The sequence below is a fragment of the Meles meles genome, chromosome 17 (genome assembly GCF_922984935.1).
Source record: "Meles meles chromosome 17, mMelMel3.1 paternal haplotype, whole genome shotgun sequence".
Classification (NCBI taxonomy): Eukaryota; Metazoa; Chordata; class Mammalia; order Carnivora; family Mustelidae; genus Meles; species Meles meles.
Genome location: NC_060082.1, coordinates 40,056,702 through 40,082,852, shown reverse-complemented (window position 1 = coordinate 40,082,852; position 26,151 = coordinate 40,056,702). Strand labels below are relative to the sequence as shown.

General features: G+C 47.9%; 2 protein-coding genes and 1 pseudogene across 5 annotated transcripts in view; 2 read left to right on the top strand and 1 right to left on the bottom strand.

Annotated features, from left to right (window-relative positions):
- Positions 1–10,474, top strand: part of LIN9 (lin-9 DREAM MuvB core complex component) — a 72,932-nt gene extending 62,458 nt beyond the window's left edge. For 3 of the 4 annotated variants that reach the window (XM_045982011.1, XM_045982013.1, XM_045982012.1), the window contains 4 exons: positions 5,081–5,206; positions 8,089–8,268; positions 8,421–8,518; positions 9,012–10,473. In XM_045982011.1, the coding sequence (XP_045837967.1) occupies positions 5,081–5,206; positions 8,089–8,268; positions 8,421–8,518; positions 9,012–9,117 (510 nt within the window). In that variant the 3' untranslated portion in view covers positions 9,118–10,473. Of the gene's footprint in view, positions 1–5,080; positions 5,207–8,088; positions 8,269–8,420; positions 8,519–9,011 lie in introns of all 4 variants that reach the window. The other variant, XM_045982014.1, reaches the window with a different exon arrangement.
- On the top strand, positions 1,879–2,275 carry LOC123928184 (annotated as a pseudogene).
- Positions 10,475–17,601: 7,127 nt separating the features above from the next.
- MIXL1 (Mix paired-like homeobox) lies at positions 17,602–19,552 on the bottom strand. The gene is made up of 2 exons (XM_045982295.1): positions 19,217–19,552; positions 17,602–17,907 (listed from the first exon to the last, which is right to left on the bottom strand). Exons 1-2 carry the CDS (start codon positions 19,550–19,552, stop codon positions 17,602–17,604), a joined length of 642 nt encoding a protein of 213 aa, XP_045838251.1.
- Positions 19,553–26,151: the final 6,599 nt, after the last annotated feature.

The window sequence follows — 26,151 nt, the reverse complement described above, 5'->3', positions numbered from 1 at the left end:
ATAATTAAGCATCCCTTCCTGGTAGAAAAATAAATATTCTTAACAAACTAGGAATAGTTAAAATTAAGATCCCTTAATCTGACAGTATGTACCAAAACACTTACAGCAAATGTTATACTTACTAGTGAAGTGTTACAAATTTTCTCTTGAGGGGCATGCGACTGGCTCAGCCTGTAGAGCATGTGACTCTCAGTCTCACGGTTCTGAGTTTGAGCCCCTATTGGGCATAGAGCTGACTTTTTAAAAATAATGAACAGGGGCGCCTGGGTGGCTCAGTGGTTTAAGCCGCTGCCTTCGGCTCAGGTCATGATCTCAGGGTCCTGGGATCGAGTCCCGTGTCGGGCTCTCTGCACTGAAGGGAGCCTGCTTCCCTCTCACTCTCTCTGCCTGCCTCTCTGCCTACTTGTGATCTCTCTCTGTCAAAATTAATAAATAAAATCTTTAAAAAAAAATAAAATAAAAATAAAAATAATGAACAAAAAAAAACCCTTTCTTTTTCAAAATGAAAATGACATATGGGAGCCTGTAATCGCAATTGCTATTTCATAGCATATTGGAGATTGTAGCCAGTGTAATAAAGGAAAAATCTATAAGGATTGGAAAGGAAGAAATAAGACCAGTTTGTTTTATTCACAGATGATGTGATTGGGTACCTAGAAAATCTAAAAGAATCTGCAGATAAATTATTAGAATTAGTGAGTTTAGCAAAGTTGCTAGATTAAAGATCGGTTTTTAATAAAAGTAGTTATATTTCCATGTATTAGTAATAATTAGTTAGAAAATAAGATTTCAAAAGTGTCCAGGAATAGACACTTGATCTATGACAAAAGTGGTTCTGCAGAGTAATGAGGAAAGAAAGGTTTTTGAAATAGTACTGAGTCAATGGATAACAGTATGGTGGTCATGGGATCCCGACCCCCTACCTCACTGAAAAATTACTGGGTTTTTATATTTTTATTTTCTTTTAAAGCTTTTATTTATCTATTTGACAGAGAGAGATCACAAGTAGGCAGAGGCAGGCAGTGAGAAAGGGGGAAGCAGGCTTCCCGCTGAGCAGGGAGCCTGATTCGGGGCTCGATCCCAGGACCCTGAGATAATGACCTGAGCCGAAGGCAGACGCCCAACCATCTGAGCCGCCCAGGCACCCCTACTTTTTTTTTAAGAGTTAATTTTTTTAAGTACTGTCTCCACCCAACATGAGGTTCAAACTCATAACCTTGAGGTCAAGAGTTGCATGCTTTACCAACTGAGAGCCAGGTGCCCCTATCCCCCAGAATGATTGGTATTTTAGATCTACATGTGAAAGGCAAAATATAAAGCTTCTAAAAGATAATGTAGGAGAATTTAAGACCTTGGGGTAAAAACAAAAAACAAAAACCTTGGGGTAAGAACTCTTTAAGTGAGATAAATGAAGTATAGAACACAGTAACCATAAAGGAAAAGATAAATACATTGCCCTGCATTAAAATTATAAACCTCTGTTCGGTAAAAGATACAACTACAAGAAAATAAAGGGCAAACCACAGAATGGAAAGAAATACTTAAAGCACATGATATTGACCAAAAGCCTGCCTTCAGAATATATAAAGAACTGTAAGTCAATAAGAAAAAGATAGGCAGGGGTGCCTGGGTGGCTCAGTCAGTTGGGCGTCTGCCTTTGACTCAGGCCCTGATCCTGGAGTCCTGGGACCGAACCCTGTGTCGGGCTCCCTGCTCATGGAGAGTCTTCGTCTCCCTCTGCCCCTCCCCAACTTGCTCACTCAGTCTCTCTCAAATAAGTGAAATCTTTAAAAAAAAAAAAAAAAAAAAAAAAAAAAGGATATTCAGATGTATTAAAAAATTTTGATAAGGCACCCAGCCTCATGGGTAATAGAGAAAATGTGGATTAATACCACAAAGAGATATCACTCACATCCTCTCAAGTGGCTCCTATTCAAACACTTAAAATATCAGAAATTGGCCCAGTTTGCCTGTAACCTTGTGGAGAAGGCCCTAGAGTTGGTGAACACTGCTATGACTTACTCAAAGCCTCAGTTGGCCACATTTTGGTGCTATGCCAAGGTTGAGCTGCTTCCTCCAACCCCTGCTGAGATCCCTAGTGCCTAGAGCTATTCAGAGCTTGAAAAAAATAGTCAAGAGTGCTCAAACTGGTAGCTTCAAACAGCTTACAGTTGAGGAAGCTCTGCTGAATGGCTTGGAGGCCACCAAGGTATGGATGTGGTTTTATGTCCGCAAGATCATAGGCAAGCATGGCATCATTGGGTAGAATATTTGAAGACCAATCTTTAACATCTGTTTATATGTGCTTTATTATTTGAGTGTTCTTGGACCGTGTATGACCAGACTGATATTTGAATAAAATAATGTATCCAAAAAAAAAAAAAAAAAACCATCAAAGATTGGAAAATATGTGAAGCAGCCAGAACTTATTTTGTAAAGACTTTGTTTATTTCAGAGAGGGGGTTGGGGAGGGGCAGAGGGAGAGAGAGAGAATCCCAAGCTATCTCTGTGCTGAGCATGGAGCCTGATGTGGGGCTTGATCTTGCCATCCCAAGATCATGACCTGAGCTGAAACCAGGAGTTGGATGCCTCACTGACTGCATCCCCCAGGCGTCCCTTTGGGGAACTCTGGCTCTGTCTACTAAGCTACACATGTGGGTACGTAAGTACAGAATGTCATAGCAGCACTATTCCTGTCGGCCAAGAACCAGGTGCAGCCCTATTGCCCAACAACAGATGGAACCAATAAGATGGCTGGATAGATGATAATGCTACAAAGGAACACTACACCACAGTGAGGGGAACTGACTGTGGGTGTGCACAACTGGGTGGGTGAATTTCACAATGTTAATTGAAAGAAGCTAAGAACAAAAGTATATACTGTAGGGGAGCCTGGGTGGCTCAGTGGGTTAAGCCTCTGCCTTTAGCTCAGGTCATGATCTCAGAGTCCTGGGATCGAGCCCCACATCGGGCTCTCTGCTCCACAGGGAGCCTGCTTCCTCCTCTCTCTCTGCCTGCCTCTCTGCCTACTTGTGATCTGTCAAATAAATAAATAAAGTCTTAAAAAATATATATATACTGTATAATTGCATTTTTTTAAAAGATTTTATTTATTTATTTGACAGAAATCACAGGTAGGCAGAGAGGCAGGCAGAGAGAGAGTGGGGGAAGCAGGCCCCCCACTGAGCAGAGAGCCCGATGTGGGGCTCGATCCCAGGACTCTGGGATCATGACCTGAGCCGAAGGCAGAGGCTTTAACCCACTGAGCCACCCAGGCGCCCCTATAATTGCATTTTAAATAAATTTCAGAAGTCATACTATGAGGCTTGATGTTAGTAAAGTTGCTTTGGAGGGAAGAGAGAAGGGATTGTAAGGTGATACACGGGCTTCTGAAGGGTTAGCACTGTTCTGTTGATCTGGGTGGAGTTTTCCCTTGACTTCCTCAACTTCACTGGGGGTATGTATAATTGGTGTACAGTGAACTGTATCTGTTTAAAATGTATGGTTTGGTCACATATATGTGTTTGCCCATATATACATACACACCCATGAAGCCATCACCAGATACTAGGTTACAAGTATTTCTGTCTTCTCCACTCCTCACCAGACTTCCCCAAGCCCTTTACAATCCATCCTTCCCTCTACCCCAGCCTCCAGGCAACCGTTCATCTACCTTCTGTCCTCACCAACTAGTTTGCATTTTCTAGGATTGTACATAAGTATATATGCTTTTTTGGCCTGGCATCTCTCATTCGGTGTAACGATTTCGATTCATCTGGTGAGTTATATGTTCCACGGTTCATGCAACATACTGTAGTTCGTTCTTATAGCTGAGCAGTACCACCTTGTGTGGATAAACCCCAATCTGTTTATTCATTCCCCTGTTGAAGGACATTTGAATTGTTTACATTTTTTAGCTATTACAAAGAAAATTGAACATTCGCATACAAGTGTTTGCATGGACAAATATTTTCATTTCTCTTGGATCATATGGTAGGTGTAGATGTTTAACTTTTTTAGAACTGTTGTTTTTACACCGGTGTTTGCATTGTGATAATTCATTGAGATCTATATGTATGTTTTGTGCAGTTTTCTCATGTTATACTTTTAAGATTTTAAAAATTTAGGGGGCACCTGGGTGGCTCAGTGGGTTAAGCCTCTGCCTTCGGCTCAGGTCATGATCTCAGGGGCCTGGGATCGAGCCCCGCATCCGGGCTCTCTGCTCAGCAGGGAGCCTGCTTCCCCTTCTCTCTCTGCCTGCCTCTCTGCCTGCTTGTGATCTTTGTCTGTCAAATTAAAAAAAAAAAAAATCCAAAAAAAAAAAAGATTTTAAAAATTTATTTATATGAGAGAGAGAGAGCACACAAGCAGGGGGAGGGACAGAGGGAGAGGGAGAAGCAAGCTCCCTGCTGAGCAAGGAACCCAATGCAGGGCTCGATCCAGAACCCTAACCTGGGCCGAAGGCAGGCACTTAACCAACTGAGCCACTCAAGCGCCCATCGTATTATAATTTATGCATCAAACTCTTGATTTCAGCTCAAGTCATGATCTCAGGGTTGTGAGATCTCAAGGTTGTGAGTCTGGGTCCTCACTGAGTGTGGAGGCTGCTTGGGATTCTCCCCCACCCTCTGCCTCTCCACCCACCCCATGTGTTCTCTCTCTCTCTAAAAAAAAGTACTTATCAAAATCTGATTTGGGGGGGCACCTGGTGGCTCAGTGGGTTAAGGCCTCTGCCTTCTGCTCAGGTCATGGTCCCAGGCTCCTGGGATCAAGCCCCACGTCGGGCTCTCTGCTGAGCACCTCCCCCTCTCTCTCTGCCTGCTTCTCTGCCTACTTGTGATCTCTGTCTGTCAAATAAATAAATAAAATCTTAAAAAAAAAATCTGATTTTGAGGGCACTTCGGCTCAGGTCAGGATCCCAAAGTCCTAGGATCGAGCCCCACATCAGGCTCCTTGCTCAGTAGGGGAGTCTGCTTCTCCCCCTCCCCCTACTCATGCTCTCCCTCTCTCTCTTCCAAATAAATAAATAACTCTTTTTAAAATAACTCCTTTTTAAAAATCTGTTTTCTTTTCCTTGCAGAAATCCTATTCCATGCCCATCGGCATCGAGTTTCAGCGGAGATATGCAACCATTGTTCTGGAGCTTGAGCAGCTCAATAAGGACCTCAACAAAGTTTTGCATAAGGTTCAGCAATACTGCTATGAGGTAGGCGAGGTGCAGACACTTCCTCTGAGGGTCTGCGCTCCCCGCACTCTTCTGTTGGAAGCTAAATACTATTATCTTCACATGCTAGAAAATTCAAAGAAAGCCACATCTCTATCAGGTCGTTTAGCAGAACCGTATTTTACATACATTTTTACTCGTTCCGAAGAGTGTTTTACAGAGAGCTCTCAATTCTGTTGACATTTGTTTCAATTACAAAAGTACAGCTTTTGGGGCGCCTGGGTGGCTCAGTGGTTTAAGCAGCTGCCTTCGGCTCGGGTCATGATCTCGGGGTCCTGGGATCAAGTCCCACATCGGGCTCTCTGCTCAGCAGGGAGCCTGCTTCCCTCTCACTCTCTCTGCCTACCTCTCTGCCTACTGTGATCTCTCTCTGTCAAATAAATAAATAAAATCTTTAAAAAAAAAAAGAAAGTACAGCTTTTGAAAAAAATTTAGAAAAATCCAGTAAAATGATTACTCTTCTACTCTTAATCCCACAATCCCAAATGCTGGATTTTGGTTTATTTCCCCTTAATCTTGTGTGTATATATATGTGTGTGTGTGTGTACATGCTTTTTCTCACAAAGTTATGATCAAGCTGTGTACACAATTTTTTTCCTCCTTCTTTAAACTTTACATTAGAACTATGGATTCTTGAACTTCAAATATGCAGAGCATAAGGTTATTTGTGAATTGTTATCATCTACATAAAAGTATATATATATGAAGACAGTTCAGTGGTCTCACCTCAGTTGATTTTCTTACAAGGTAAGAATTACATGACTGAGATGAGTTTAGGATGCTCTAGCACTTGCATTTTCAGAGGCTTTATGTTTCCTGTGAGCCATCTCCATTTGTGACACGAGGTTCTCCAACGGTTGGCTCTTTCTGACCCTAGCCTCCTAGTCGAGTCCCAGAGATCTGCCGTCGGCCATGTTGTCGATCCATCCACCTGGAGCTGAGGCAAATGCACTGTGGTTGCCTGTGACTATGCTCTGAGAATATTCTGCTCATTTCTCTAGCCATCTATCATCCTTTATTTTTATTTTCCTGGTAGTTGTCACCTACATAGCAGTAGGTGTTGTCCTAGCAGATAGCTTTCTCCCTCCAGACTAGCAGCTGACCCACGAGAGAGGCAAACCTTCAAGCAGTCCAAGATAGCACGTAACAAAGCTGAGGACATGCACACGAGTGGGTGCCCATCAGTCTCGTGTAATTGCAGTATGTACCACAGGGCCTTTTGTGATAGGCTCATTTCCCCATGAAGTAAAACAACTTGATTTTCAGAAAGCTCTTGGGGAAGTACAGTATTGATTTGCTTTACTTTTTAAGGATAGATTGATTGGTTGACTGATTTGAGAGAGAAAGTAGAGGCAGAGGAAGAGAGAGGATCTCAAGCATACTCCCCCATTAGCAGGGATCCTAGCGCGGGGCTTAATCCCAGGACCCTGAGATCAAGACCTGAGCCGAAGGCAGGCGCTTCACCAACTGAGTCCCCCAGGCATCCCTACAATATTTATTTTATTATATTTTATTTTATTTATTTGAGAGAGTGAGAGTGTGTATGAGAGTGGAGAGGTCAGAGGGAGAGCAGACTCTCCGCCGAGCAGGGAGCCCAATGTGGGACTCAATCCCGGGACTCCAGGATCATGACCTGAGCCGAAGGCAGTTGCTTAAGCAACTGAGCCACCCAGGCGCCCCTACAATATTGATTTTAAAATAAAAGCATATGGGGCACCTGGGTATCGCCGATCAGGGAGGCCTGTCCTCTTACCTCCGGAGAAGACAGTTATGAAGACAGGGAGACTACAGCAAACCCTATGCTGTTGGGTTAGAATAGGAGAATCGGTCTAACTTTGTGCTTCAGTTTATTTTTACGACGTAGATGCAGGTGTGTGTTTGTGTGTGTGCACGCATGCAGGCTGAGAGAGCCCAGAAGCATACCCCTGACAGCAGCGAGCACCTGAGCACCCGACCATGGTTTCCAAATGGTGCTGTCCAATCAAAGGAAGCAGGGCTTCTTGAAAAAGAGACCGATTCCAGAGCCGGGACTGTCTCACTTTGCCCCCCAGCTTACAGGAGCATGTTCAAGAGACTGGCTGAACAGTCATTCCCACTGACTAGATCTGGGACAGCTTGGGCTTCCGCATAAGTGATCATACTCAGAATAAACCAGAAACAGATAGTGAATCTGGGTACAAGGTTTTCAGGAGGGGCACCTGGGTGGCTCAGTCGTTAAGTGTCTGCTTTCTGCTCAGATCATGATCTGGGGCTCCTGGGATCGAGTCCCACATCAGACTCCCTGCTCAGTGGGAAGCCTGCTTCTCCCTCTCCCACTCCCCCTGGTTGTGTTCCCTCTCTCACTGTGTCTTTCTCTGTCAAATAAATAAAATCTTTAGGGCGCCTGGGTAGGTCAGTGGGTTAAGCCGCTGCCTTCGGCTCAGGTCATGATCTCAGGGTCCTGGGATCGAGTCCCGCATCGGGCTCTCTGCTCAGCAGGGAGCCTGCTTCCCTCTCTCTCTCTCTCTGCTTGCCTCTCTGCCTAGTTGTGATTTCTCTCTGTCGAATAAATAAATAAAATCTTTAAAAAAAAAATAAAAATAAATAAAATAAAATCTTTAAAAAGAAAAAAAAAGATTATCAGGAGTTATTTGTTCTATTTCTTTTTAGCAGTTTGAAATTATATCAGAATTAAAAGTTGCTAAACATATAAAATCCAGAAAAGAAAACCGTTTGAGAAGAAACATTTCTAAAGTAGGAGTGAGGCCCGTTTTCGTTATAAAGGCTAGTTTCGTAAACCTCCGCCTCTGAAAACAGGACAGGACCCCACAGAAATCATCTGGCCTGGTGAGCCTACATCTCACATTCGACTCCTCTGTTTCCAGCTCGCTCCAGACCAGGGCCTGCAGCCTGCGGACCAGCCCACAGATATGAGACGGAGGTGTGAGGAGGAAGCCCAGGAGATCGTCCGGCATGCCAACTCCTCCACCGGACAGCCCTGTGTTGAGAATGAAAATCTGACAGACTTAATCTCCAGACTCACTGCTATTTTATTACAAATTAAGGTACATCTCAGAGAACATATTCTCTTCATTTTGACACCTACACAAATACGCTCATTTGTGGCTAAGCAGTTAAAATACACAGATCGTGTTGGTATTCTGTGTCTGAGTTTGGACTAGAATTCAGTTAAATTTTGAATTATTTTTTCCCTCAGTGTCTGGCAGAAGGAGGAGACCTGAATTCCTTTGAGTTCAAATCCCTTACAGATTCATTAAATGATATCAAGAGTACGATAGATGCTTCCAATATCAGGTAATTTGTTAGGTGCACCTCGGTCATTTTTCTAAGTTCCTGGGGATTTCCAGTACAGATTTTAAGAATTATGCCTATTTGTGAAGCATTCATATAATTTTTATGCTGTAAATAGATTCCCAAAGAGCTTTTCAGTTATGTCCCACCTATTGACGGAGTAGACGTTTCCCACGGACTTGGTTTGTGTGAAGGAACCCGAAGATGCCCAGTGTTCGGGTTTGGGTTGGTGTGGTGTTTCCCCTGAGTAGGGTTTCCTCGGAGAGACAGTCTTGCCCTCGCCGGCACCCGCATGGCTCCTTTGCCCCCTCCAGCAGCCCTCCCCATGACAACCGCAGCCAGGGTTTGGGGGGTGTAGCTGATGTGGTGGGGGAGCTTCCTTCCTTCCTCGGGGCTTGATCTTAGCGGCTTTTTGGACTAAAATTCAGCTCTTCGTTTTTTAACAGTATTTCCCTAACATCATGAAATAAGGGATGTAACCATGTTTCTTCTTCAGTTGCTTTCAGAATAATGTCGAAATCCATGTTGCACACATTCAGAGTGGCCTGAGCCAGATGGGAAACCTGCACGCCTTTGCCGCCAATGACACCAACAGAGACTGAGGAGCAGTCTTCCCTGTTCCAGCCGCCCAGGACACTGCGATCCCTCCCCCTCGGCTTCCAACACCAAACGACCCACGTGCTGGAAAACAAGGGAACTGTGCATCTCCAGCGAAGGCACTGGAACGTACCGTCGTGCTTCTTGAACCAGCACTGCTGACCAGCATTCTATTTATTTTTCTCCTTATTATTCAGCTGCTGTAGCATCACGTATGTTACACGTTTATCAGCAAGGATTTTTCAACAGAAACTGTCTGAACGAAAGACGCTGTCATGGAAGAGTGTGCTGACCCTTTTTTCAACATGCATGAATTCCGCCAACACACGCAAACAGCTGCTCCTCTGGGCGGGCACGAGCAGACATGGGCCTCCTGCTTGGAACTGCGACCCAAGGGCTGCGGTGCGGGCCCTCAGCTCCTCACCACCCTGCCAGGCTTCTGGAAGAGAGCGCCCTGGGGAGGCGGGAAGCCAGGTGTTGGGAAGCTACTGGAACAGCCACGGAGCTGCGGCCTTGACAAGTATGCGAGATGGACACCTGCAGGGTGACATGGCTCTAGAGATCATTTTATAATAATAAGTATTTTAATTTATCATAATTTATAAAAGAAACCTTTGTTGTTTGTCTGTTGAAAGAAAATGAAGGAGCAGGAAAAAAGTAAATTACTTGCAAAATGCTACATTTCAGCAAGTAGATTTGGCCTGACTTTTCCCGTCAATTCAGGGCAAAAAAGTGCTATTGTTATGAGACTTATTTAAAAAGACTGATAACACACTATTTTCATATTTTGTTTATTTGCACAACTTTTGAACCAGATGACTGGTTAAAATCCAACCGTACACAATTTATAAAGTCAAAAGATTTTATAAGGAAAACAGATATAATAACCAGTGTGTGAAATGCAGAAAAAAAGGTTTGTATTTGGTTGTGGGGTTTTTTTGTTTTTTTTTTTTTAAGGAAAAACCCTACCTAAAATGTTAATCTTGTAAAAAGTGTGTATTTGGGATTTTCTTTGTTTTAATATAGAACATTATAAAGTCAAAATATAATAAAATTGTTTTCAGATTTGGAGTTTAAGATAGAGATGTAGACATGGCTTTGATTCCTTTAGATGTCTCATAAAATGGGACTTTTTATATGTTAATGTATAATAAAACTAAAATGAGATTATTTTCCATTTGAAATTTTTGTATAGTTTAAAAATGCTTCCATATTCTTTGTTGGTATTGTGCCACTGCAGAACTTTAGTGCAGAGTTTATATTTAGCTAAACTGTTATGTTAATTAAGAAATGCATAAATCCTTTATTCTTAATATTTGTAATTCTAAATAAATTGATCTATGAAAAGTAATATTGTCTACCATTCTCATTTAATTAATATAACTTGATAAGTATTCCTTCTATTTGAAAAGTTCTAAGAAACTGTAATTTCCACTGAACTATATATATATATATTATATATATATATTTTTTGTAATTTAAAATTTTAATTACTTTTCAGGTACAAATGGCAGATTAAATTCATAACATCAATGAAAACATTTTATGCAGCTTTAATGTATTACATATTTAATAGCTGTCATTTCAGTGGGATATCATTAAATATTATTTCTCAACTTGTGGTAGGTGTGTTTCAGTTAATGTTAATAGTTCATTAAAAAAAAATTTTGGGGGTGCCTGGGTGGCTCGGTGGGTTAGGCCCCTGTCTTCGGCTCAGGTTGTGGTGTCGGGGTCCTGGGATCGAGCCCAGCATCGGGCTCTCTGCTCAGCTGGGAGCCTGTTTTCCCCCTCTCTCTCTGCCTGCTGCTCTGCCTACTTGTGATCTCTATCTCTCTGTCAGATTAATAAATAAAATCTTTGTTAAAAAAAACCTTTTTTTTTAGTTCACAAAGAAATTTTTTTTTAAAGATTTTATTTATTTATTTCACAGACAGAGATCACAAGTAGGCAGAGAGGCAGGCAGACAGAGAGGAAGGGAAGCTGGCTCCCCGCTGAGCAGAGAGCCCAATGCGGGGCTCGATCTCAGGACCCTGGGATCATAACCTGAGCCAAAGGCAGAGGCTTCACCCACTGAGCCACCCAGGCGCCCCTAGTTCACAAAAATTTTTAAGACTATCTCCAACTCATCTAAAAAATATAATTTTGATCAATAAGAAAGTGCTTTTAAATGGCACCATAAAGAGTAATCTAATAGATCTAGGTTAAAGCAAATAGAGAAGTAGAGAAGAAATTTTTCTTTATCTGAAAAATTCATTGAAGAATATTTGTAGGTTTTAAACACATCATTAGGAAGTATTATTCTTAGGGATGTGGTATGGAGAGGTACATTTATTTTTTATTTTTTTTTAAAGATTTTATTTATTTATTTGACAGAGAGAGAGATCACAAGTAGGCAGAGAAGCAGGCAGAGAGAGAGGAGGAAGCAGGCTCCCTGCGGAGCAGAGAGCCCGATGCGGGGCTCGATCCCAGGACTCTGGGATCATGACCTGAGCCGAAGGCAGCGGCTTAATCCACTGAGCCACCCAGGCGCCCCTGGAGAGGTACATTTAAAGTGTATATTGGGGCGCCTGGGTGGCTCAGTGGTTTGGGCTGCTGCCTTCGGCTCAGGTCGTGATCTCAGGGTCCTGGGATCGAGTCCCGCGTCGGGCTCTCTGCTCAGCGGGGAGCCTGCTTCCTCCTCTCTCTCTGCCTGCCTCTCTGCCTACTTGTGATTTCTCTCTGTCAAATAAATAAATAAAAATAAAATCTTTAAAAAAAAAAAATAAAGTGTATATTTATCAGGGCACTAGGGTTGCTCAGTGGGTTAAGCCTCTGCCTTCAGCTCAGGTCATGGTCTCAACTCACGTCGGGTTCCCTGCTCAGTGGGGACCCTGCTTCCTCCTTTCTCTCTTTCTCTGCCTGCCTCTCTGCCTACTTGTGATCTCTGTCTGTCAAATAAATAAAATCTTTTTTAAAAAATTTAAAAAATAAAGTGTATATTTATCTAGATATCAAAGTTAGAAAGAAAAATAATCAGATGACTTGAATAATATATTTCTCTTGATTGTTGAATCTATTACAAAAAAAAGAATGAAATCAGTTATGTGTGATGTTGAGATTTCATATATAGTAAATAAAACATTAATGAAAATATTAACAGAAAGAAATAGTATGAAAACTGTTTCTTCACATTCCTTTACATGTTTGCAGTTAGTGTTTATAATGTCTAGAAAGTTATTCAATTTTAATATTCCAAAATGAGTATTAAACTCTCTGCATTTAAAGAACAATTCCAAGATTAAAACCTAAATTAGGGGCACCTGGGTGGCTCAGTGGGTTAAGCTGCTGCCTTCGGCTCAGGCCATGATCTGAGGGTCCTGGGATCGAGCCCCGAATTCGGGCTCTCTGCTCAGCAGGGAGCCTGTTTCCCTCTCTCTCTGCCTGCCTCTCTGTCTACTTATGATCTCTCTGTCAAATAAATAAATAAATAATAAAATCCTTAAAAAAAAAAAAAGATTAAAACCTAAATTATACTTACTTTTTTTTTTTTTAAGATTTTATTTATTTGAGAGAGAGAGCAGGAGCAGGGGGTGGACAGGAGAGGCAGAAGGAGACTCCCTGCTGCCCCAACACGGGGCTCCATCCCAGGACTTTGGGATCACGACCTGAGCCGAAGGCAGACACTTAACCTATGGAGCCATCCAGGTGCCCCTCCACTGAATTATGTTTTTAGGGGAAACAGTACAGATTAATTACCAAGTCATTTTGAATTACTATATCATCCAATATGACTCTAAGGGAGGGGTATTTCCATCTCCACAAATCACTGTGAAAAAATACCCCAGTTCTTGGCTTCCTGTATATCTAGTGAGAGGTGGGTTTTTTGTTTTGTTTTGTTTTTTAAAGATTTTATTTATTTGGGGACACCTGGGTGGCTCAGTGGGTTAAAGCCTCTGTCTTCGGCTCGGGTCATAATCCCAGGGTTCTGGGATTGAGAATAACTGAGAATCTTAAAAAAAAAAGATTTTATTTATTTGTTTGACACAGAGAGATCACAAGTAGACAGAGAGGCAGGCAGAGGGGGAAAGGGAAGCAGGCCCCCTGCTAAGCAGGGAGCCTGATGCAATGCTAGATCCCAGGACCCTGAGATCATGACCTGAGCTGAAGGCAGAGGCTTAACCCACTGAGTCACTCAGGCATCCAGAGAGGTGGTTTTTAATATATACTAACTACCTAGAATTACATAAACATTTTTCTTTTTTTTTACCTTTTTTTTTAAAAAGATTTATTTATTTATTTGACAGAGAGAGAGATCACAAGTAGGCAGAGAGGCAGGCAGAGAGAGAGGAGGAAGCAGGCTCCCCGCGGAGCAGAGAGCCCGATGCGGGGCTCGATTCCAGGACCCTGAGATCATGACCTGATCCGAAGGCAGCGGCTTAATCCACTGAGCCACCCAGGCGCCCCTCATTTTTTTTACCTTTTTTTAAAAAAAAGATTTGTATTTATTTGTCAGAGAGAGAGAACTCGCAAAGCAGGGGGAGGGGCAGAGGGACGACCAGGCTCTCTGCCAAGCAAGGAGCCCAATTGGGACTCGATTCTAGGACTCCAGGATCACGACCTGAGCCAAAGGCAGACACTTAACTAAGCCCCCAGGTGTCTCGCTTTTCACATTTCTTTTTTTGTTTCTCAAGACTGACTTGGCAGGGGTGCCTGGGCAGGAACTGTGCCCGAGAATATATTTGAACTTCTGTTTAGGGAAGAAGAAATCTGTGTCGTTCAAACTAGTCATTTTGGGTCAGCTGCACAGTCATCCGAACGATGCTGCCTCCGCCTAGCACATTTTGCAAGCTCTAAAGAGAGCCATCAACACCACATGCTGCGTAAGTTTGGTTCTGAATTACTTCCCCTGAGTCCCAAAAATCAGATTCACTTGCTACCGTTGAGAATCTACCAAAAGCTTTGCCTCTTATCTTATCTTGAATCCAGGCACTTTCTGAGCCTATGTCTTTACCACTTCTCGTGTCCGGCACCGGCCGCCATCTCCACCAGCCTGGAAGTCATCGGTCATCCTGACCTCTGCAGCATCCACTCTGCCCCCTAAACCGTAGCCTTGGGGAAGCGATAGTCTTTTTTTTTTTTTTTAAGATTTTATTTATTTATTTGACACAGAGAGATCACAAGTAGGCAGAGAGGCAGGCAGAGAGAGAGAGGGAGGAAGCAGGCTCCCCGCGGAGCAGAGAGCCCGATGCGGGGCTCGATCCCAGGACCCTGAGATCATGACCTGAGCCGAAGGCAGCGGCCTAATCCACTGAGCCACCCAGGCGCCCCGAAGCGATAGTCTTAAACTGCAGAATTGGCCATGATCTCTCCATCTCAGGTCTTAGGGCTCTCAGAACAAATTCAGAACATTTCCACAAGACCCAGAGAGCCATGTATGGTCTGACATCCTCTAACAATTTCTCAGTCCTGCTGCTTCCGCCACAGGGCTTTTGCACGTGCAGGTCCCTCTCCTTACCTTGGTAACTCCTGACCATCCTCCATGTCAGTTTCTCAGGGAAGCATTTCCTTGACCACAGTACACTGTCTCCAGGCCCTCTTGTATCTCTTTGTACAGTACATGCCACATTTGCAATTTTACATTTCTTTGACCCACCTGCTAGCTCCTCTGCTCTTGGTTTGGCTCACCATTTATTTCCAGGCCCTGATAAAGTGCCTGCTCATAGGCAGCAAATGTTTGTGCAGGGAACCAAGGAGTCTCAAAAGAGCTCAAAGCAACATCAGTGTCACTAGAGCACACCTACGGTTTTCCATGATAATTGCTTTGCAAGATGAGACTACTTCCTTGAATGCAGAAATTCTGCTTTGGGGGGTTGCCCTTAAGCATGATCATTGGTCCTGGTCCTGACTAAAAAGGCCAGGCCAACATAGGAGGCATTATATGCTGGTGGAGAGATGGGTGGATGGAGTCCTAGGTTTGAGTCACTTGTGATCTAAACCATAACGTTTCTTGCTCTTTAGAACAACAATAGCCCCTATCTTCTACAGCGTCCTAAGGATTTTTTTTTTTTTTAAAGATTCCATTCATTTATTTGACAGAGAGAGAGAGATCACAAGTAGGCAGAGAGGCAGGCAGAGAGAGAGGAGGAAGCAGGCTCCCCGCGGAGCAGAGAGCCCGATGCGGGGCTCGATCCCAGGACCCCGAGATCATGACCTGAGCCGAAGGCAGCGGCTCAATCCACTGAGCCACCCAGGCGCCCGCGTCCTAAGGATTAAACACACAGTGCCTGTAACACATTTAGCAGGTAGGGTCTCTCGAGAGTTCAACAGAGGGGCAGACTAGTGTTTTGAAGAGTCCCCAAATTTTTAAAAATTAAAAATGTCAAGATTTAAATATTTATAGGTTTTTTAAAAGGTTTTATTTATTAATTTGACAGAGATCACAAGTAGGCAGAGAGGCATGCAGAGAGAGAGGAGGAAGCAGGCTCCCCGCGGAGCAGAGAGCCCATCGCAGTGATCCATCCCAGGACCCCGGGGCCTGAATCTGGGGAAGGTAAGAGAAATCCAGATCCAGGAGTCACAGATAGTCCCCAGCAAAACCAACCCAAAGAGGTCTGCACCAAGACAGAAAGTAAATAAGATGGCCAAAAGTATTGTTAAAAAGTTTTTTTTTTTAAGATTTTATTTATTTGACAGAAATCACAAGTAGGCAGAGAGGCAGGCAGAGACAGAGAGAGGGGGAAGCTGGGCTGAGCAGAGAGCCCAATGTGGGGCTCCATCCCAGGACCCTGAAATCATGACCTGAGCTGAAGACAGAGGCTTAACCCACTGAGCCACCCTGGCACCCCAAATATTTATAGATTTTATAGGTGTTTGCTAGGAAAAATATACCTAAGTGCAATAATCCTATTAATTAATAATCTCATTGCAAGGTTCACCTCTACACATGACCCTTACTGGACTATAAGTTCCAAGTTTCCAGTGTTCAGTCTTGTGAGTGGGAATGTCTGCAGGTCAGGTCTACACATCCTGATGCCAAGGGAGTGCGGAGCAGCACGCGGGCAAATAACCACAGCTCATGTTTACCCTCTTGGTACCAGGCTGTTCTCAAGGGTTCAGAAGTCAGGTCTGCTATAAAGCCTGAACTGTCTCCTGGCTGCTTCTCTACTCTGAAAAGTGCAAGTCATTTGAATAACACCTCAGTAAAAATGAGAGTGACTGGCTTGTGTAAACGCGAGGACATTCCATGGCGCTCAGACTGTTCCAGCAACTTCGGAGAGGAGTCCTGGCCCCAGCCACTGCTCCTGCGGGTCTCCTCCAAAGGCTGTGTGCGGAAACACCTCCCCTACAGCCACCCCACAGACAGTTGCCCTTGACCCTCTGGAGTTTGAAAACCCTCAGAATATCAAAACAGGACCTTAACGGAGCTCAGGCTAACTTAGACCCTAATTTGCATACATTCTAATGTATACGTTGGGAGAGAGAAATCAGAAGCCAGACATTCCTGCGACTAAGTAACAAACTCTCAGCCCAGCGGCGACCACACATGCGGAGACTCTGTCCTTCCCCAGGTGGAGGAGGGAGATGCCGTGCGACGAGCTGTCTGAAGGACTGCATGCATTTCAACAGAATGACAGCGAAGCGTTTGTGGAAAGCATTTAATAACCCACTCAAGTTGCACCAAGTACAATGGAAAGTGCTAAGGGTAATGTGGGGGGACTGGAGTAAAAGGTATGAAATCAGGATTAGAGGAGGGTTCAGATTCGGGGGGATGGGACCTCGAGTGTCCGAGACCATGGACGAGGGGGGCTGTTCAGGGACAGGCCTCAAGAAGATCTGCATGGCTGCTCTGTCGGCGGGAGATGTCCGCTGGTTGTCCGGGAAGATTTTTCCATGCGGTGGCCACAGGAGGCTACCACAGATTTCTAAGGATGTGTGAAAACCTGAGAAGCTGGAGGCAGGGGGCTCTAGAATTAATCTGCACGCAGAATCGCCAGAGCTACGAATGGGTGTAAAGATGACAGGCCACACTCACAGAAAAGGGGTCGATCTCGGGGACAGACTGAGGACGGAGTCCGAGTGAGTTCAAGGTCACAGGCCTTGGAGGAACCGCGAGAAGCCGGCTGCAGCAGTGGCAGGGAGGAGAGAGAACCGGAGCCTGGCTGCCGGTTCTTGGGAAGGGGAGAGGGAGTTCTGATGAAGCATTCTGGAAGGGAAGTGGGCGATCTGCCAGAAGGAGCAGGGGTCCGGGTGGAACACGAGGTGTGGGTCTGGAGACGCCCAGGGCGAAGGGCCGGGGGACTCCTGGGGAGGGGCCCATAGAGGGAGAAGAGCGGGAGAAAGGCTCACAGGTGACGGGGGAGGGAGCCTCACAGGTGAGAGCCGCGGGCGACACCCTTACCGAGGTGAACAGACTTCTGTCCCTCACCAGAAGGGACAGCCTCCCGGTATGCATGTCCCCGCCTTCAGTCTCAGCTCCTCCTGGGAGCTTGTCCTGACTTCACCCACACTCCTCAGGAGTCACCAAAGGCAGAAAAGATGTGTTCCTCCCACGAGTCCAGCTTCGAACCAGTGTCTTCGGAGAGGGGAGAGTAGGCTTGGAAGCGCTGACCTTGGCAGCTCGGGTGAGGGGTGCCCTCCCCAACCCTGCTGGGACTGGGCAGGCAGGTCACGTCTACTCCAAGAGGCAGCTGGGGCTTCAGACGTTTCGCTTCGGATCCCTGAACGGCGGGGTGGAGGAAAAGCTCAGGCCTGGCCGAGGGCTGAAAGGCTTTCCCGCTCTGCCGCCTGGACTTGGCCCGCCGGTTCTGGAACCACACCTGGAAGAGGGAAGAGAAGCTGCTCCAGGCTGGAGTCCTTACGCTAGGGCACCGCTCCAGAGTCCCCATCCAGTATGCCCTGATTCCCTGCTGCGAGCCTCCGTTTTCACCAAGTAGTTGGGCCAATCGGTGGCCAGGAGTTCAGAGTCCCTGGCTCTCCCTGCCTCACCTTTCCCAGCTGCAAAATGGGGACCCCGCCTCGCTCTACCTGGGCATCATATAGGGATACCTGCGGGGAAAAGAAGGGTGGCAGAAACAGAAGCACTTAGCATTTGAGGATAAAAGGCTTAAAGATGACAGGCGGTTAAGAGAATTTAGAAAGTCGATTTCTGGGGGCGCCGGGTGGCTCAGTGGGTTAAAGCCTCTGCCTTCAGCTCAGGTCATGATCCCAGTGTCCTGGGATGGAGCCCCAGTCGGCTCTCTGCTCCGCAGGGAGCCTGCTTCCTTTCCCCTCTCTCTGTCTGCCTCTCTGCCTACTTGTGATCTCTGTCTTTCAAATAAATAATAAAATTAAAAAAAAAATAAAGTCAATTTCTGGAAGTATAGTCTCTTGTAAAATCAATGGAGAAGGAGTTTTTGCCCAGGGACTTCACTTTGGTGAATAGATTTTTCCGCTCACCGTTTCCCAACAAATAGCTAGGGTGTCCTGCTCAGGAAGCCCCGACGCCATCGGTTGGAGCCGACAGATGGGCTCCACCAGGCACGCAAAACAAGCCCGCTCCCCCCAGTGTTAAAGCGAGGACTCCAACTTAAAACCGTGGACACAGAGCACCGCGCGCAAAAAGGCAGCTCGAGGTCACCAGCAAGCTCTCGGGTTCTGATCTAAATCCCTTGGCAATAAACATGCCTGCCACCGGATTTTTCAAACCCTGACAAGAAGCCCCATGCACTTCAGGCTTTACGACCCTTCGAACCAAAATTCCAGACCCAATACCCGCCGAGAAAAGGGACTTAGGGGCGCTGGGGGCCAGCCGGAGAGTCAGCCCTGTCCTCTCCGAGAGACCAGACCCCCCACCCCCCGCCCCGTGGGAAGCCCCAACCTTGCCTCATCTGTCCCTTCCTGAATCCAGAAGAAGCGTGAAAGGGCTCCTCGCTCTCCTGCTCGGGATGGCCTTTGTGACTCTCTCAAGGGGCCGGCGGGCGACCTCGGAGGGTCCCCGACCATACCGGACGCCGGCAGAGGGAAGTGGTTGCGTGCGCCCCCCCAACCCCAGCCCCACGATCGCCCCAGCGACGGGTCCCGACGCCACCCTCTGTGGGCAGCCCGGGAGCGGCAGCCCGGGAGCGGCGCGCCGAGCGCGGGGCTCACCTGGATCCTAGACTCGGGGAGCAGAGTGAGCGCGGCCAGGCGCTCGCGCAGGTGGATGTCGGGGTACATGGTCCGGCGGAAGACGAGCTCCAGCAGCTGCAGCTGCTCCGCGCTGAACGACGTGCGCTTGCGGCGCTGCGACGCCGACGGGGCGGACGAGCCTGAGGGGGGCGCGGGGGGCGCGCGGGGCGCGGGGCCGCCGCTCAGGAAGCCGGCGAAGGGGCCGGGGCTGGGGGGCGGCGGCGGGGCAGCGGCGGGGCCGGGCGGGAGTGCGGGGAGCGCGGGGAGCGCGGGAGCCGCCCCGAAGCCGAGCTGCTGGGACCGAGACGCGGCCATCGCTGAGCGAGCCTGTGCGCCGCCCGAGGGGCGCGCGGGCCCTGGGTTATAGGACGCGGGCCGGGGGAGGGGCGGCGGCGCGCTCAAAGGGCCGGTCGCGCCGAGGCCCGTGTCCCCCCGGGGGGCCGACCCACCCCCAGCCCCGCCAGACGCCGTGGGAACTGCCGCTTCCGCCGCCGCCGGCAGGAGGAGAGGAGGCGTGAACTTGGGCCGCCCCCTACCCCTCCTCCCCCCGCGACCCCCGCCCGCCTGGCCCGCCGGCCGCAATCCACATCTCTGGGCGGGCGTCCCGCTCCACGGTGCGCCTGGCCGGGGCAGCGACCCTTGCCCGCGTCCTCAGAGCTATTTACTTACAACCCCTCCTCCCCCCTCCCCGCCCCCCCCCCCCCCGCTCGGGTACGTGCCAGACCCGGTACCAGGTTGGTCAAACAGCCCGGCCCCTGCCCTCCGCGAGCCTCCGCGGCGCATCCTGAACCGGGAGGGGAGTGCGGGTTAAGGGACTGCAGAGGGAGGCCGCGACCTAGCCTGGAGCGGGGGCGAACCCTTTGGAATGCCGGTAGGCCGGGGAACGAGGGTCTCTTGGCCCTGCGGGCCTGAAAGCCGGCCCACGTTTACAGACGCGTGATTGCCGGGGGCTCGGGCGTTGCTCGGAAGCAGCCTGACGTGGGAAGTCTCCGCGCCCGCCTGCCTCTGCCGTAGGGCCTCCGTTCCAAGTTCCCGGTTGGTCTTGGTGTGTGCTGTGGCCTTAGTTTGCGTCTCTGCCTCCCCCCACCCCCAACTGTAACGTCAGAGAGCACAGGCACCCCAGTTCCCCACTGTGCGAGAGGCACGGTGCTAGACCCCCACACACACCGTGCACGCCCCTCGCGCCGGATGCCTCAGAATTCATTTTATGGGGAGAGAAACGCAGAGGCCCGCGTGGGACCCGCTCCACCCAGGGGAGCCCGAGGCCCCGGGCTTCCTGCTCCCCGAACCCGAGTCCCGACTTCACCAGGACCCTGCAAGCTTGCTCTCTGTCGGGAGGGTCCTCAGGCACACTGTCCCTGCCTGTCTGTCCATTCTGGAATGCTCTAAGACCACCCCAGGAAGGCCTTGGATGTTTCCATCCTGGATGGACGGCCTGGGTGTCCAAGCAGAGAGTCTGCAGGGGACAGGAGCTCAGACCTTGATTTTCTCCTAGAAGGTGGCTGAGATGTCAGGAACTATTTGAAACCCCAAAGCTCTTCTGGGCAGCCTGCTCCTCCATCTCCCAACCCCCTACACCTTCTCTCTCTCCCTCCTGCTCCCTTTCCCTCTCTCTTCCTTTGCTGGGTCATTGGGGTCTTCGGACAGAGGGCATACAGGATGGGTGGGCAGACCCTCTATTTTCCTATGCTCCGTCCTTCTTTCATTAACCCAAAACCTTTTCTTTTTCTTTTTTTTTTAAGATTTTATTTATTTATTAGAGAGAGAGAACACAAGCAGGGAGAGGGAGAGACAGTCTCCCCACTGAGCAGGGATCCTGACTCAGGGCTCAATCCCAGGACCCCGAGATCATGACCTGAGCCAGAGGTGGACACTTAACCGACTGAGCCACCCAGGCACCCCAACCCCAAAACCATTTATGAAGTGTCTCCGGGCAAGGCCATGCTACACGTGTGTTCATATGAAGTAGGTATTCCCATCCCAGTCTTACAGATCAGGACTAATTCCACAATCCAGACGAGGGCCAAAGGTCTCCGAAGCCACTGAGACTCCTGGGCTCACGGTCGGTTCCCCTGCACCCTGGGGAGGAGGGCAAAACCCTTGTTCCCTCCAGTTTTGTCTTTCAGGAGGCCTCAGGAGGGTCCCAGTCACAGTGGTGATGGGCCCAGATCCACGCAGACCCAAGTTCCACAGCTGCAGCTAAGCTACTGGGACCAGAAGGCCAACCTCTGCGGGAGGCAGGGCTTTAACAGCAGAGAGGGCCCAGCGATCGGGAAAGCCAGAAATGGCCCAGGGCCAGGAGTCACAGGAAATCTCCTGCTGTCCCCACCCCTCTAGCAGTTCTGCATCCCAGCCCCACGCCTCCGTAGCACCTGCTCCCAGTGCCCCGCCCCCCCCTCCACAGGCCCGGAATGGACCCGCCCAGAGCAATGAGATGCCTGGTCAGGGGATGCAACGGGTAGATGAAGCCACCTACACACACGGTTTTTTCTGCTTTTGACCTGGCAGCAAGAGACGCCAGCCCTTGGGGGTGTGGCCAGGTCTGTCCGGCAGACAGACAAAACTAGCATTACCCTTCCTGACTTCTGGAGAGCCTGTGGCTTCCTGATCATCTGGAGTGGAATAGGATTTCCGTCTCTCCCCTTCTCTCCTCCTTGTGCTCTACATGAAGCTTTCATTGTGTTCTTGTGTGTATATACCGAGGGCATCACCTCGGTGGGGATCAGCGGAAACCCAGGATTGCAACCTCGAGCAAGGAGTTAGAGGGGGAGACTTTATCTTCTATACCCTGGTGCCACTTTATTCTGATTTTTTAATCACATGCGTGATGACTTGGTGCAATGTGGTGTTCTGGGTTGGATTTTTTTTTTTTTTTTAAATAAAGTCTACACCCAGTGGGCTGGAACTCACGACCAGGAGATCAAGAGTCGCAAGCCAGGTGCCCTGGGATGGATCCTTAGGAAAGAAACAAGGACATTCGTGGGAACATTGTTAAAATCTGAATGTTTTTTATAAAACTAACATTATAACGCTGGAGCAGAGAATGCAAGTAATATGTCTGGAAGGAGACAGCTGTTTCACTGGGAGCAGAGGTCCCGTTTCCGTGGTGGACTCGGATCAGGGTTAGGAAGCTCTAAGCTTCCACAGCTCTCTTCAGAAGCTCTGATGTGTCCACTCACTCAAAATCACGGGTACTTTCCACTCCTCTGGGGCGTGACAGACATCTCTAAAATCATAAGTGGTTTCCACGAAATCCAAGTTCTGGATTCCTTACTCCGTTATCCTGCTGCAAGCATACGACACGTATTTTTGTGAATTCTTCTGTACCTGTTTTCCCAAATGGAAAATGGAAAGAGCCCGATCCTTGACAATATCTTAAAAAATTACTGTGGCGGGGCACCTGGTGGTTCAGTGGGTTAAAGCCTCTGCCTTCGGCTCAGGTCATGATCCCAGGGTCCTGGGATCCAGCCCTGTATCGGGTTCTCTGCTCAGCGGGGAGCCTGCTTCTCCCTCTCTCTCTCTGCCTGCCTCTCTGCCTACTTGTGATCTCTGTCAAATAAATAAATAAAATATTTTTTAAAAAAATGATTATGGCAAGTTATTTTCCCAAAGTACATAATCTGTGAAATTTAACTGCTTTTAAATATTTTTATTTATTTATTTATTATGTATATAGAGAGAGAGTGAGAGAGAGAATGAGCACTGAGATAGGGAGAGGGAGAAGCACACTCCCCGCTGAGCAAGGACAACCCCACCTACCCCCACTTGAGATTGATTGTAGGACCTGGGATCATGACCTGAGCCAAAGGCAGGCGCTTAATACACTGTACCCCCCAGGCACCCCAAGTACATTTTTTAATAGGCTCCAGGAGGTACTTTCCTGTACCAAAGCCAGTCAGGTTACCAGTTTCAGAATAGCACACTGAAGTTCAGGGTTAGCCGAAGGCCAGGGTCGCAGAGATCAGGGGTTCTCGTCCACACCTGGGCTCTGCTCACTCACCACCTGACTTGCTCAGGGCTTTGGTCCTTGTTGGCATTTTGTCCCTTGGTGACATCCAGTGAAACGGGGAAGAGCAAGGTGACACAGAAGACAGTCCTCAGAGACACACTCTGTATCCTGAGGGAAGGCCATTAAGGCCTCAGTAGAAAAAGCAACAAGCTTTAAAAAAAAAAAAAAAAAAGTGTCATTATTTGGAGCAGCCCCAGTGGGGAGATGGGAGCCACTTGGGATAACCGTCCTGCTCTGTATCCCCAACATTTCCCACCACAGCTCCTGTCCCCGGCTCCCCTGAACATCACAGACGCCTGCCTTTCCTCCCCAAGTGCTAAGTACCCTCTTCCCGGCTTTGTTGTTCAAGTCTGGCCCTCTGCACTGCCCTGAGACCTGGCCCTCGCTCTGGGCTGGGTGTTTATTGACGAGAGAACCAGGAAAAGGAAAGTTGATGGCTCTGTTCCCACCCAGAGCCCCGGAGCTGTTTGCCCCTTTGATCCTGGCTTTGATTTCCTCTCCTCTCTCTCTCTGCAGCCCCAGCCTCCTGAGTTTCCGAAGCAGAGGTTACAAGAGATGGAGAGCCCACATCCCCCAAAAGGTATTAATGCGCCAGGAAAGTGATAAAAGGTGAAGCAGCCTCTTTTGTTGTTCGGTTAACACCAAATAAATTCCAATAACCAACGGGAAAGAGATTGAGAACCCAACACGTTGAGTTTTTGAAAAGCACAATTTCTTTGCATCTTTCAGTTATTTCTCCCCAAAGCCACCCAGACTCACACGAGCGAGGACATTAAAGAAACAGCTCAACCTCAGAGAGAGAGAGAACCCTAGATTTTCCAAGTTTGTGTCCACACGCTTGATCACGAAGGACCGGATCAACCAGCAGAATATTTGACCCTCACACCCGACATTTATCTGTATTTCTATCCGCAACCTGCCTATTGAGTGCTTTACAGGGGGCTAGTGTCCCTGAACCGGGTTTTGGTTTTTTGTTTGTTTTTTTACTTTGTTGCCTGTTAACTAATTGCAATGCAAGCAGCCGAGTGTGTGCAGTGGCGATGGGCATGAGAGGAGCTCAGGGTCACCACCAGCAAATTCCTCTTCTTTGATCATTGCTTATAGGCAGATCCAAGGGGGTATTTGGTTGGCTCAGAATCATACACTAGATTTGAATTCTGCACTCTCCTTTTCCGTTGCTCAAACAGAACTCTGGATCCTCAGAACGATGACCCCGGCTTCATACTGAGCAACCCCCCATAGCCAAAGGTCATTGGTGCTTTTTTTTTTTTTTAAGATTTTATTTATTTATTTGTCAGAGAGAGAGAGAGAGAGAGATCACAAGTAGGCAGAGAGGCAGTCAGAGGCAGAGGGAGAAGCAGGCTCCCTGCGGAGCAAGGAGCTTGATATGGGACTCGATTCCAGGACGCTGGGATCATGACCCGAGCTGAAGGCAGCCGCTTAACAAACTGAGCCACCCAGGCGTCCCAAGGTCATTGGTGCTTTAAATCTAGCTGTGGTCTTTCTTCAAAGGTGCCCAGGCTGGTGAAAGCTTTTCAAGGCTACAGGTTTCTTTCTTCTCCTTCTCCTTCTTCTTCTTCTTTTTTTTTTTTTTTAAGATTTTATTTATTTAACAGAGAGAAAGAGATCACAAGTAGGCAGAGAAAGAGGGGGAAGCAGGCTACCCGCTGAGCAGAGAGCCCGATGCGGGGCTGGATCCCAAGACCCTGAGATCACGACCTGAGTGGAAGGCAGAGGCTCACCCCACTAAGCCACCCCGGTGCCCCGAGGCTACAGGTTTCTTTTCTTTTTTTTTTTTTTTTAAAGATTTATTTTTTTGACAGATAGAGATTACAAGGAGGCAGAGAGGCAGGCAGAGAGAGAGAGAGAGGAGGAAGCAGGCTCCCAGCCAAGCAGAGAGACCGATGCGGGGCTTGATCCCAGGACCCTGGGATCATGACCTGAGCCGAATGCAGAGGCTTTAACCCGCTGAGCCACCCAGGCGCCCCTACAGGTTTCTTTAACATGGTTCTTGGACTCAAACCCTGTGTTGTCTTGATAATTCTGTTCTCTTCCAACCATAGAGTGAAACTTTGCTTCCAAAGTTCAATGTCTCTGTGTGAGATGTGGCCTGGCACTGAGTTACTGAACATCGTCTACCCTATGGGCAGCCACACCGGACAAGGACAAGTAAAGAGAGAGGTCATCAGAACATAGAATCTGCCAACACCTGTCGTTTCTACTCCCAAATAATTCATTAAAGCATTAACAGATCCCCAGGGTAACCCAAGATCAATTCCGGGCCTGGAGTTCCAGCCAGCAAGTGGCGTGTGTGTATGTCTGAAACACTTCCTTTCACTGGGTGTTATTGCCTATGGCAGGTGAGAAACGTCTGAGCGGGTACACTGCCACTCTAAGTTGGTCCCATCAGACAGAGACTCTCGGCGGATGTGGGAGAGAAGACACTCCCCAGTAGATACTATCCCATTTTAATCTGCACCAGGATGTATGGTTTCCAAGAAACGGTTCCACTTTGGGCCTCCTTCAGATTGCGCTCGACACGCTCTCAGGGCCACCTCCGTGCCTGGCACCGGCTCCAGAACCATGAGGAGGGTCCCTTTACCACCAGGCCTTTTGTTCAGCAGCCTGGCTTCTTGGGTGAGCGGTCATCCTGCCCCGTGGAGCCCAGCCAGTGACTCAATGGCGCGGGTGTTGGCCCAGACTCAGCCTGTCCCTTGTAGTGCCCCAAAGACACTTTCCCTTTGGCTGTGTCACTTGAAAAAACTGCCAGAGAGGGCCCTTCTTTGTACCTGGCTGATTACACTGGGATTATTTAAACTCATTCACACGTAGACTGTGGTCTCTATGAACCATTTCCAGTGGAAAGAGGGACGGAATTCTCCTTTGAGAAATGGCTCATTCCAGG

Coding starts and splice junctions, on each gene's coding strand:
- MIXL1 (XM_045982295.1), bottom strand. CDS start 19,552: ATGGCCGCGTCTCGGTCCCAGCAGCTCGGCTTCGGGGCGGCTCCCGCG. Junction 17,908..19,216: donor TCCCCGAGTCTAGGATCCAG/GTGAGCCCCGCG, acceptor TCCCTCTTCCAG/GTGTGGTTCCAGAACCGGCG.